This window comes from Camelus ferus, chromosome X (assembly GCF_009834535.1).
Source record: "Camelus ferus isolate YT-003-E chromosome X, BCGSAC_Cfer_1.0, whole genome shotgun sequence".
Lineage (NCBI taxonomy): Eukaryota > Metazoa > Chordata > Mammalia > Artiodactyla > Camelidae > Camelus > Camelus ferus.
The window spans coordinates 95,422,906-95,436,813 of NC_045732.1; the positions used below are offsets into that span (position 1 = coordinate 95,422,906).

The 13,908-nt window shown below is 32.9% G+C and overlaps 1 protein-coding gene across 4 annotated transcripts in view; it reads right to left on the bottom strand.

Annotated features, from left to right (window-relative positions):
* Positions 1-13,908, bottom strand: part of STAG2 (stromal antigen 2) — a 107,496-nt gene that overhangs the window by 42,655 nt on the left and 50,933 nt on the right. For all 4 annotated transcript variants that reach the window (XM_032475716.1, XM_032475718.1, XM_032475717.1 and 1 more), the window contains exons 5-10: positions 11,860-11,956; positions 7,760-7,836; positions 5,671-5,875; positions 3,580-3,731; positions 1,387-1,460; positions 142-265 (exon numbers count right to left, since the gene is read on the bottom strand). In XM_032475716.1, the coding sequence (XP_032331607.1) occupies positions 142-265; positions 1,387-1,460; positions 3,580-3,731; positions 5,671-5,875; positions 7,760-7,836; positions 11,860-11,956 (729 nt within the window). The remainder of the gene's footprint in view (positions 1-141; positions 266-1,386; positions 1,461-3,579; positions 3,732-5,670; positions 5,876-7,759; positions 7,837-11,859; positions 11,957-13,908) is intronic.

The window sequence follows — 13,908 nt, forward strand, 5'->3', positions numbered from 1 at the left end:
GCAGACAGAAAGAATAAGGAGAGAGGCCTATAGCAATGTGCTCCCAAGTATACCTCTGCAGGTAACTCACTAGGAATGAGAGCTGCAGATAGCTATGCCTATGTGTAGAAAGATAAGCAGTCTATACAGGGCATATCTTACCTTATCATGCATAGTCCAACCAACATATTTTAAATAACTGTCATTAAGAAAGGCATCACTATACATTTTCATCCAAATGCCAATTTCTTCAATGCAAATAGCTCGGATTTCAGCTATTGCATCGCTGCATATAGGAAGGAAAATTATGCATATTAGTGCAAGTACACCAGAGGACTTGTGGTTTATTTAAGTGATGCCAAACACTTCATACCTACTATGAATATACCACTATCTTAAGTATTACTATGGATTTAACAGTAGAACTGAAGCATGGCCCCTGAATGCCAAGAGCTTAGAGTCAGTTGTCAAAGCATAATTATCACTATATAAATATTAAAAGTTAAATAAAACTACAAACAAAATCCGACGGCCACCTTTTATGCCATACCATACCCCAGCCTTTGCTCACACCTGCTGGGCATGGTGTGCTCAGAAGACAGCGGGAACACTAGTCTAGTTAGAGCATAATTTTCCAGGTGAGAATTAGTTACACATAATATTGAGGCCAAGCTCAATCTGGATCTGAATGTCAGACTAAATTATTTTGAATTCATCCTCTAGGTACTGGTGAATCATTCAAGGCTTCTGAGCAGAGGAATAATACAACAGAAGAACACTGTAAGACAACTGCGAAAATCTCTAGGCATGAGAATGATGAGGGAACAGACTAAGGTAATGGTGACAATAGAAATAAAAAAGTAGAATGGACAAAGGGATATTACAAAGGAAGTATTAACTGGATTCAGTAACTGCCAAGTTGAGGAAATGACAGAGAAGTTGAATAAAAATGCCACCAACATTTAAAGAACAGCTTACAGCAGAAATGGTGGTAAGATTACCTATTTCTTTCCTCTGCTCATTCAAAATAAAGGAAACATCTCACTTAAACCTATCCAGATTTCCCCATTGATATTCAATGGAAGAGAAGAGCTAAGAATCAGAATACAGAGCCTCTTGTTAACACAGTACATCCAAAAGCATTTAAGTATTCTGTACCCTGACTCCTAATAATAGCAGTAGCTTCCATCTGCTGGGCATCTATAAGTCAAGTACAACATTATGCCATTTTTCAGAAAGGAAACAAAGTTGAGAGCAGTTAAGTAACTTGCCTCGAGTGTCTCAATCTGTGGAAGAGAACACTGATCTTACTCTAACACTGTTTCCACTAAATTTATACTGCTAAACCAGTACATATCCAAACTCGAAGAGAGTAAGAATTACACAGAAAAAACTGTCCTGACTTACCGGTATCTATGTACAAACACTCCCTTAAATATTGCATTCATCATATTTTCTATTTCATCTTGATTTTCTTGAAGCTAAAAAGAACACATCATTTATTTTTAATTGTAATGGAAGACAACCAAAAGAACATCTAAAAATCATTACAAGCAAAAACGCAGGTTTCTCCAGTGTTGTGGTGGTTACATCTAACTTTTAATTCCACTAGACAAAAGTATCCTCATGGAAAAATTAATAGCTGTTGTATATCAGGTAGCTGAAGTCCCTTGATACCTGGAATATATGTAGTTGACTTTTAATGTTTACCTGGTAATTAATATTCTCATATGCTCTCATATTTTTACTGTATAAATATACGTAAAGAAACCTGTTAAGTACTTTATTACCATACGTATCTATTATACAACATATATGTTCATGTCAAAAAAGTAACAATTTCATTATCTTGGTCATTATCATCTGAAAAATAAGTCATGTTAACTAGTGCCTGCTCCAAGAAAAGGAATTTGAGTAAAATAACTTGGTAAGAAATCTGTTTCCCTGCTAAATATTTTTGAGGGAAACAAGACTCACTTCAAGTAATCAAGTAAACATTTCAAATCTAAGTTGACATCTACTCCCATATATTTTCAATTCAGAGCTTGAGAGTTAAGAGTAACTGTTTCAGAACTTAAAAGTTACAAGAAAAATCTTTCACAATCTAAGTATCAATTAGCTTTTAGATTATATTCAGTGTTTCTGTATAATTTTTTTTCCTTTTCATGAATATAATCTTGCATTTCCAATAATTCTAACAAAGGCACATACTTGTATTCATTAGCACAGTCAGGTCAAAGGCATAGGTGGCCTTCCAATGTGTATAAAACCTCAACCCTAACCTAGAAGTTGTCATATATTATATCTGTACAAGAATTTTAATCTCAAAACCCTCTTACCTATATCCACTCGTTATATGTTCACAATCTTAAATTTATGTCCAAGAATTAGGCCATAATTCCAAGGGCTAAGACATGCATTATGTTCAGCTAATAAATCATCTGATGAAATCTATTAACTGAATTAAGGGGCAAAAAGGTCAATTCTTCATTTCCAACTAAAGGTGACCCTTGAACAACATGGGGGCTAGGGGTGCCAACCTTCTGCAAAGTTGAAAATCCAAATATAACTTATAGTCAGCCCTCCATATACACAGTTCCTCTGTATCCATGGTTCCTCAACCAAAGATTCAATCAACCATGGATCATGCAAGTACTGTAGTATTTACTACTGAAAAAAATCCATGTGTAAGTGGATCTTCACAGTTCAAACCTGTGTTGTTCAAGGGTCAGCTATATACGAAAAAGATGAGGAATTTAGGCATGGAGAAAATATGGTTAAGATTTTTTTGGCTTTTCTTGAGCAGAGGCATTTTTAAAAGCTATTGGATATCTCAGAAATAATCAATTTAAAGTTACCACAACCCCTCCCAAAAAATGTCAAAATCAAGTAAGTAACTCATGGAATAACACAGCAGATATTTTAACTCAACTGCATTACTAATATTTTTAAAACAGAATTTGCTTATTAGAAATAAAAATAAACAACCCCAACATCAGATAGCAAAATACTGTATCACAAATGAAGGAAGAATTTAAAGCAAAAACACATTTAATTATTTAATTATTATTATTATTTAGCATAAAACTCAAAAAATATTTTCCTTATTCAAAGTTGAATTGGGTGGTCAGTCATTAATGTTAACCAAGTGCCTATTCTAACAAAAAACAAAACAGAAACAAAAATACAGATTATGACACCATAAACAGCTTATGAAATATTTTTCAAAGTGATTTTACATAAGTGAAACCTCATTTCATGCTGACAATAAGCCAAGGGAGAAAGTTAGGAGAGATATTTTCACAGTAGAGATGAGTAACACTAAAGCATAAAACAACTTTTCAGACTGGTCCAGGACTCCATACTTTAAGCCTTGAACTTTTAATCCTAGTTAACACAGAAAGAAAATATACACAAAAGGTATTGTTGGCATGGATAGTAAACAAAAATAAGATAGACATATAAACAACTTGAAACATGTTATTTAATTGTAAATGTTTCAAAAAATTTTATCTGATGAACTAACAAAGTTATGTCATAATTAATGGTGACCAAGTAGCTCACAGATTAATTGCTCAAATACTCAGTGCAGAAGTTTACCTCTTTCCGCTTTTGTAGGAGGAGTTCTAACCTCTCATTGGCTCGTTTTCCAATCATTTTATTCCGTTCTGCCTCATACTGTCTTTGTGTATTATCCATATTAATGCTAAGATTTAGTGCCACATTCACCAAAGCTGTCATCAACTTCATAGCTATTTTTAAATGGAAAATGTTGAAATTAGTCTCACAGATGCAAAAATTTATAATTTAAGATCAAATTAAGAGAAATTAAAAACAAGATGGCCTGTTCTGATTCTAACGGAAAAGAAAAATACGGCTGCTACAAATGACAACAACATGTCTGAACACTTACTATATGTCAGTCAGTTACATATGTTAAGTACTTTTCACAGATTACCTCCTAATCCTTACAACAGCCTCAAAATTAGTGTTATCCTCATTTCATTCATGAAGAACCTGAAGCTCAGGGAGATTAAGAAATTTGCCTCAAATTACACAGTTCATATACGTAGTTAAACTAAGACTTAAAACAAAGTAATTTGACTCTAGACTATTCTCAAATCCCACTAGTCTACAATGTCCCCTACAATGATCTTTTTCAGAGATTATGATTCATCTTCTAAATAAATTCTGATTCATACAGCAGTCACTTAGCTATCCACCAACCAAACGGAGAGGGAACTTAAATGCTTTTTATCAAACTACAGCATGTAGAAATGTTGGAGAGTTTTATCAGTATTTGATTTCCTTTACTTTTATTCTATTACGTATCATCATAAAGACAATGGTGAGATTATGAACGACAGATCTAGATAAAAAGTCAAAAGTACAAAGAATAAAATATCACTCAATAAAGTGCTTTTTATCAGAGTTCCTCCAGATCTGCACCTTCTGTTATTGAACTCTTGCTCCTGAAACAAGATTTATTGCCTGTGCCTTAGAACTTATTAATTGAAAAATCTGACCATTTGATGCTTTCTTTAGCTTTGTCCAGACTACTTCTTAGACCTGGTTCACTACATAATAAAGTAACACAAAACTAAACCTTAATTTGTGGCTATTGGCTCTCTTTAAAAGAGATTCCCAATCTTCTGCTCTGAGCTATTCCACAAACCTTAAGCCAACCAGTTTGTCATCCTGATCTAAAATTATTCACCTTAGGCCATCATACTTGTTTTAATTTACTTTAACCATTCAAGTTCTTAACATTAAAACTACCTAAGCTCATAGAGTAAGACCACATTCATATTTTGTGACCTCAAATCTAAAATCAAAATCTACAGACTATCTGCATTTTATTATTTTTAAATGGAGGGCTTAGCAGAAGTACATCTTTAATAACAGCTTTAATTCTTTTGGGAAAATAAAGGAAAAAATATCCCCACACTTAAAAAATTGAAAACTTTTATAGAAATCAAAATATTCTATTATTAAAGCTTAGAATACTATTAGTACAATTAATGCCTAGATGATTTATTCAAACTCAAAAAGCACATATTCAAATAGCAGCATATCAACAATTTTACCTTCAGCACAAAAGAGAAACCAGATTTTATCAGTATCAACACCGAAAACCACTGTTCTAAAATTAATCATGTGAGTCTTAAAACTGTAAATCATTTCATTAAAATTTAAACATCAAATAATTTGCCTCAGCCTAAAGTTACTCAGAAACATTAAAAAAAAATATCAACTTTTTGTGTGTGGTTAAATAAGCATCATCCTGTAGGGACCATCATACCAGTAGGGACCATGTATAACAGAGACCGTGCATAAAGGTCATTTAGAACTGCATATCCAAAATAACAGTCTGCTTAAATTTGCTGTCAATATCCTCCTTGATAAAACATATTTCAAGAACCCAAAACATTCCTATCTACCTCTTCTCTTTCTGTGGCAGTCATCAAGTAGGTTTAACATAAGAAAATTAAGTACAGTATGCCTGAAAAGAACCAAAACTAAAGATACCACCCCATTCCCAGTAATTTATGGGGGTTGGAGAAGAGAGGAGAGTGCCCTCTTAGGGGTTACTTTATAAATAAAATTAATTTATGTCACCATTATTTCTTTTTATGAAAATCATTTTCATCTCTAACCAAAATGCACAGAAAATATATCCTAAATACTGACCTGCCAGGGTGCTTGTATGTCGAAATGCTCTGACTTGTGAGTCAGACAATCCTGTAAGAAGTGAAATGACCGTATCCATCATGTACTCATCATATATGATACTATATTGACACTGCCGTACTAATACACCAATGAATTCACAGAAACTGGATTTGAACTTCTTCCACTGAGGACCAGCCATGGTAAGCGGATAGTCTCCACTATCCTAAAATAGAAATTTTAAACAGTAATTTCATTTAAAAATGCAGGACTTAATAAAATTTTACTTGTTTTTGAAATACCTTAGGCAGAAGTTGAAAAGACTCCTTTATCTCATCTTTCTTCTACAATAAATCCTCAAAGTAGGTAAGAGAATAATATGTAAAAGTAGAGGTACCTTTGAGCACCTCTGCTCTTTTATTTAAGATCAAAATGGATATAATGAATTCACTCTAACCAATGAAAATACATACCAATTACTCAGAGGTTAAAAATAAGAAGCCTTTCCCATCAAAGCAAAACATTATTCTGATAAGCAGATACAAACTTACTAAATTTCTTTAAAATAAAAGCAAACCAAAATCAAACCGAAGTTGTATTTTTTAATGAATTCAAAATGATGAAATGATATTCTCAGCCAGCCTAAGGGATTGATCTATGACTTATAAATAATTGAAGGACTACAATGTATGTTTTCATTAGCTTCAAGACATTAAACAGTCAGTAGACATAAACAATGGGATAATTTTTTAAAAAATGAAAATGTAGCCAGTATGGCCTGGAAAGACTAGTACTCAAGTGTTCCTATATATAAAGATGGGGTATTCACCAGTGAGGATACACTGAAATTCTCCATAAATTATTAAAAACAAGTCTTAAAAATAAAAGCAGAGATCAACATCACACAGAACCTCTAAAAGTATGAGTTTCTGACAAGAATGTCCTAGAAATTTAAGGTCATTTTATCAGTATGGTTTAGTAAATTCTTTAACAATTAAATTTTATTAGAGCAATTTTTAAAAGAATTTTAAGTCATGTCATACATAAGTTGAACTATGTCTCATCTGAGAATAAGGTCCTAATACTCCACAAAAAGAAAACGTGGAAGAAAACCTGACTAGCTCATTTAGTGACTATACTGAAAGGTATCATCTTAATTGTTGTTAGCAACTTGATTTGCTGCAATTTTCAAATCTTATTTCAGGACTCTTATCTAAAATAGCTGTTTCCTTTTAGTAAGAAAGTTCTCACTAAAACATTTAATATCAGAAGGTTAAAATAATACCACTTCTCATAATTACCTCTCAACTACTTAGAGACTGATTAATAGCACTTAGTGATCATCAAAGCCATTTTAACAACTCTTGTCTATCTTTTAGAATGATAGTTCCTTCATCCAAGTAAGCAGAAAAAAATGATCAAACAAACTCCAATGAGACAAGGCTTTCTACCCTACTGGTGCTGGAATACAGCTGTGAACAAAACAAGCAAAAATTCCTGCTCTGAAGGAGCTTGTATTATAGTAAATCTAAATATGTCTTTATTGGTAATAATACTTCAAAGACACCACTTCAAAGTGATAAAGGATCAACTCAAGTCTAAGCTACTATTTATTATGTATTTGTATTTTTCCTATTACTCATATTTGAAACATAAAGATTTTCAACAGTAAAATATATAAAATAAATATATATACACATTCCTTTGCCTAAGCTTCTACCTGTTCCCCAAATATTTACTGAATCTTTTACAACATCCTAAGGTATGTTCATAGACTCTTAATTTTATTCTTCCTTGAAATTATAATTTTTGACAAATAATAATAGCTACCATTTACTATGTACCAGGCACTGTAAAATGCTAAGGAATTTTTCAAACATTACTGAATTCAATCTTCGTAACAGCCTTGTAAGTATTTCTAGCTCCATTTTACAGATGATAAAACTGATGTAAGATGACAACTTACCCAAGATCACATAGCCATCATTTGGTTGAATTTCTAATGCCAAAGCTCTTATCCACAACACTAATATTCAGAATTTAATACTTTGAAGACTAAATCAAGATCAACAGGCATAAAATTATCACAACACTTAGGGTAATAACTTACCTCATCAAACTCTTCAGTCATTTTTCGAATTATTTCAGAGTTCTGCATATGTCTAAACATTTCTGCTGTGACAACACCTGAAATATGCAAGTATAAGATGTTAATACATGGTAAAATGAAAAAATGGAGAACTTGCAAGTCAGTCTCAAACACTAAAATGTCTACAATCACACAATAAGGGGTACTTCTTTATCACATGATCTTTACCATGATACTCTAACTCTATATAAATAAAGTACAAATGCCATTCTCATACACAAGAAAACAGCCCCACACTTCTGACATATCTTTTTGCCTAGCACAATCAGCCTTAGCCATTTCTATCTGGCTTACTTTACTTATGCTTAGAATATGTACACTGGCTTAGACCCTTTAATATAAGGCATATGTCATCAAGCACGAGGCAGCATCCAGGGTAACATTTAAAACCTTGAGAATGAACCTGAAGATACTAAGGGAAAGAGTAACAAGGTAGAGTTCACTTCAGCCAGGTTTCCTTATTTAGCACAATTATATGTAAGGTAACTATATCCCATCATCCCCTAAAAGGATTTCAAATAATTGTAAGTAGTAAGTTGTAGTTCCTGCCCATCCAGAAACCTGTAATCTAGTTGGAAGTTTAAACAAAGAATAATGAGGGTGAGGGGGACAAGGGAAAAATAAAGTATTGAAGGTAGTACATAATGTCCTAATGAATGGAAAAGCCAAGAAAGGCTATAACTCAGACCAAAAAAAGAAAAAAGATTTACGTAAGATCTGCATTCCTTCACAGAGAAGGAATCTGATAAGGACATTCAGAGTTTTAAAGGAGGATGGGAGAGAATGATGCACATTACAGGAATCAGTAAAAGTTAGCCAGGTCAAATATCAGGAAGGGGATTTCTAGGAGAAAGTTATATGAGTAAGAGACAATTCAGGAAGAAGATGCACACTTATGGGGTGTCAGATTTTAAAAAAAAATGTAAAAACTGAATTTTCTAAACCACATTTCTAATGCTAGATTGTTTATTCCTTGCCAGTTTTATCACTGAGTATCATAAATACAGTAACACCTAAAAGAAGAATGTCTTGGTACAGGAATACGAGATTTATTATAAAAATTAGAAATAATTAATAGATACATTTCAATTGACCAAGTTATATTTTGTATATGCATGCACATGTGTGTATGTCTGTGTGTGTAAATTTAACAATAGAACATCATAGTCTCTCCCTCCAACTCCAAATTTGAAAAAAAGAACCGAGCTCCTTCTCTGTGAGCGTGCAATTTAAGACTTTCTAGTAGTGTAACAAAGCCAGCAAGAGTAGAACAGGAACTAACATCCATTGAGCCTCCTATGCACCAGCCACTTCAGCCCTGGTAACAAGCCTATTTAGCAGGTACTATAATCCTGGCTTTATAGATGAGGAAATTTATGCTAGGGCAAAGAGATGTTAAATAATTTGAGATTATTTGTCTACATCATGCTGCCCAGCCCCAGGTGAGATCAACTTCTACTGGTACTGTTGAAGAGCCCTTACTTACCACAACATTTAAGGACCAAATGATTGTTTAAAATATTAGCAAATTTGGAAGAAAGCACCATTTCCCTGGCTAAAGAAGCACATCCTCAAAAACCTTTCAAAGGAGTTTTAATTTTTATCTAGAGCCATGGATGTATCTTCAGAACCTTCCTATACTTTCTACCCAGACACTATAAACTTGGCAATGCTAGAGAAGGACAACTAACTCAACCCCTGAAATAATCTCTATGAAATAAGCATTTATATATAAATAAATCTCAAAGCAAACTTACTGCATACCATTTTGATAAACTCCTAAAGCCCCTCCTCTCATCTCATAAACCTAACAGCCATAAATCCAAATATAAACAGAAAACAAAGTAGCTGTCACAAACTCCATGCCTCATTCCTGAGGCAGGCGTGAAGGAGCCATCAGAACATCAGGTCAGATTCTATTGCCTTAAAAGTGTGGGGGACAATGAAGTGAGACTGCTAAAAACTGGTAAACCGCACAGTGACAGCACACCAGGAAAGAAGGAAACAATACTCGCCACAGAATCACCCACCAGGGTGTTCTGGAGCCATTCAGTGTAGGGTCAAACACCTCTACACACATCTCAATAGCTGCAGAAGGCATAACTGCAGTAAAATAACTGACATTCATAATAACAATGCTAAATCCACAGGAAAATGTTAAAGTACACTGTATCTATTTAAACATATTTCTAACTCATTTATAAAAGAATTCTATCAAAATAATTGAGTGTGTTTTCTAAGTACTTAATGACCTTAACTTTTGATTACCTGGTAAATTCCTCTGTATGTAGCTTCTCTGATTCTAAAATAAATATTATAGCAGTGTTGAAATCTATTTAAGTATTCAACACCTTCAATTTAAAAAAAAAAAATCTTCACAATCTGGTTTGTGACAAGGTATATCCAAAATGTTGACAGCTCCCGACTTATAAACACAATGATGCCAGAAAAGGAAATATATCTGATAAAGGGAAAATGCTCTTATTATGGCTTTGTTTTAAAACTGCAATTCAGAAGCCCAATTAGGAAACTAAAACTGATCAAGCTACAGTAAAACAGGGAAGGCTAAAGATAAAAATTAGAATTTCAACTCATCAAATTATTTCTGGCACCTATTCAGCTGTTCTGCAATCAACCTTCCATTTTCAAGGAATCTAAAGAGAAAGGGCATTGCCCTTGATTACATCACACAACAAAACAGGTACCTGTACCCTTCTACTCCAGAAAGATGGACTGGACATAGACAAAATAAAAATAACATTAACTAAAGAATTACTCTGGTTCATTACACTGTCATTATCACAACACTTCCTCTGAGCAGATTCAGTAGAATTTTGTAATACTGATTTACAGCTACCTTTAGCAAAAACTGTCAAGTAAACTAGGCAATTCTCAAGACATTTTAAAAAATTTCTCAAAACTGACCACATTAAAGGCATCATGAAGACCACAGACTCAAGAAGTTAATAAATTTGCCTACCAGGCTTCACACATGTAACATTTAACATGGAGGCTACACTGGAAGTTGTGATCAACCTCAAATAAAATTCATCAGTTCTTATAATGTTACTTGTTTTCCAATTCCAATGACAGGGTTTTTGAAGAAATTTTATAGAATTAAAGGAGTAGACATTAGTAAATTTCTTCTTGCAATCTTTTTTCAGATTTGCTTAAATCAGTCATTTTTTAACATCTTAGTTTTTTAGATCTATTTTTAGCAACCTTTCCTCTTCCTGACTTCTAATGCCTATGTCTTTGGTGCCATTTTCATTAAAATATGTAATACCCCTGGAAAACTCTGTAACATTTATTTGCTCATGTTATCTTCTAGAATTTCAAGGATAGGACAAGTACTGGGGAGATACAGAATAGATCAGAACCTGCCCATGATCTTGACTGACTTATCTACTAATCCAGATCAGGATATATGACTCTCCAATTTACACAATTTTGTCCCCCTGCCAAATGTGTATGCTAAACTTTTGTTCCGGGGAAGACATTTCTATATTTTATATTTTCTCTACTTTTACTTAAAAACCTTTCTAAATAAAGTACAAACATTTTAAATAAGACCCCACTCCCTACTCCAGAGTTTTTTTCCTTTTAGAAAAAAAAAAAAAACCTGGAGATTTCACCAATCCTTACTTAACTTACTTACTTACTTACTGTTATTCATGGCACTTTTTAATTCCCTACACTTTACATTTCCCTGCCACTTGAACCTGTATCTCTTCATTATCTTCTTCCTCCCTTCTTAACCCATTTCTTTGTTCCTAAAACCAGATGCTGAAAGTGGGAGATATATCTAATAAAAGTAACATAACAATTATAAATTGCCAAGTTTTTAGTTAACTTTCACATATAAAAACAACTATTTCAAGAGACTTTCTCTCTTACGTTGTTCTTTGCTCTTTTTTTCCCTTAAATACATTTTCTTTGGTTATAATGCAAACAATTCAGTATCTTGGCATTATTTTCCATGTAAATGGCTAATGTATCTTTAGGTGAAATAAGAAGAGATCATTTGAGAACATTCTGCTTCCAAAATAACTATATCTTACCTTTACAGCCTGAACACTGAATAAAAAAGTTGATGAGGTCAAGAAGTGCTATATCTCGGTCATGCTTGTATGACTCTATCCAATCATCTACCACCGACTACAGTAGAGAAGAGGAGGAAAAAACCATTAGCTTTTTCTTATGTTCCAAGAATTAATTAAGTCAGATTAAAGTCATTAAGATTCAGTATTAAGTGGTATCACATTACTTCAATAAATACATATTTATATACTGAAGTTTAAAGTTAAAATATAACAATAAAATAGAATCAAATTCAGTAAATTAATCACCTGATAGAACATAATGATGATCCATCTTCTTCTACATTTTTTGCATTAAAAGGAATCTGACAACTATGGGATCCAACTCTATAAACTGAAATTATTTATTATTTCTTAGTGACACCATAGATGTCTTAGGAAACACTAAAATATTTTTGACTAAATAATGTACTAAATATTTTTAGCAAAATATTGTACTAAATAATATTTAAAATATTAACACTGCAATGGAATGAAACTTTTTTTTAATTTTAAAAAGTGAATGCCTGAGGAAATGCAGAATAAAATAACACCTTTTTCCAATAGTGAGCACTAATTAATAGTCCCATATTAATAAGAAAGGCAAATTGAAGGCTAAATAGACATCAGAAGAAAGTAAGACAGTTCATGGATCTGGAGACTTGATATTGTTAGATGACAATACCCTCCCAAACTGATCTATAGACTCAGTGCAATCCCTGTCAAACTCCCAGGTAGCTTCTTAGCAGAAATTGGAAAGCTGATTCTGAAGTTCTTATAGTAATGCAAGAGATCCAGAAGAGTCAAAATAATCTTGAAAAAAGAACATAATCAGAAGACTCAACACTTCATGAATTATAAACTTACTACAAAGCAACAGTAATCAAGACAGTACAGTACTGACATAAGGGCAGATATGCAGATTAATGAATAAAATTCAGAGTCCAGAAATAAATCCTTAGATTGATGGTCATTTGATTTTTGACAAGGATGCCAACACAATTCAATAAAGAAAGACTAGTCTTCTCAACAAATGGTTCTGGAACAACTAGATATCTGTATGTAAAAGAATGAGGTTGGACCCTATCTCACACTGTACACGATACTTAACTGAAAGTGGATCAAAGACCTAAATGTAAGAACTAAAACAATAAAACACAGATGTAAATTTGCATAACCTCACATTAGGCAAAACCTTCAGTATTAGATCAAAAAGCACAAGAGACAAAAGGAAAAAATAAATTTGACTTACTCAAAATTAAAACTTTTTGTTATTCAAAGGACTCCATCAAGGAAGTGAAAAGATATCCCACAGAATGGGAGAAAATGTTTGCAAATCCTGTGTCTGATACAGGATTTGTGCCCAGAAAATATAAAGAAATACACTTAATAATTTTAAAAAGTCAAATAACTCAATTAAAAATATAGGCAAAGGATATGAATAGACAGTTCTATATAAAAGATATAACAAATGGCCATTAGCACATGCAAAGATGCTCAATGTAACTTGTTATGAATGAAATGGAGATCAAAACCACAGTAAGATACCACTTCATAGCCACTAGGATGGCAATAATTTAAAAATACATACAATAACAAATGTTGGCAAGGATTTGGAGAAATGGGATGCTAAAACACTGCTAGTGAAAATGTAAAATGGTGCTGCCACTTTGAAAAACTAGTTTGGCAGCTCCTCAAAAGGTTAAAGAGTTGCCAATTGACACTGCAACTCAACTCCTAGGTATATACTACCCAAGAGAAATGAAAACGTATGTCCAAAAACTTGTATAATAATACTCATAACAGAATTATTCACAATATCCAAAATGTGGAGACAAACCATAGGTATGTCAAGGGATGAATGGATTAAAAAATATATACATATGGTATAACCCATACAATGGAATATTATTTGGCAATAAAAACGAAGTTATAATACATGCCACAACATGGATGAACCTTTAAAACATTATGCTAAGTCAAAGAAACCATTCAAAAAGGACCATATATTGTATGATTCCCTTCATTTGG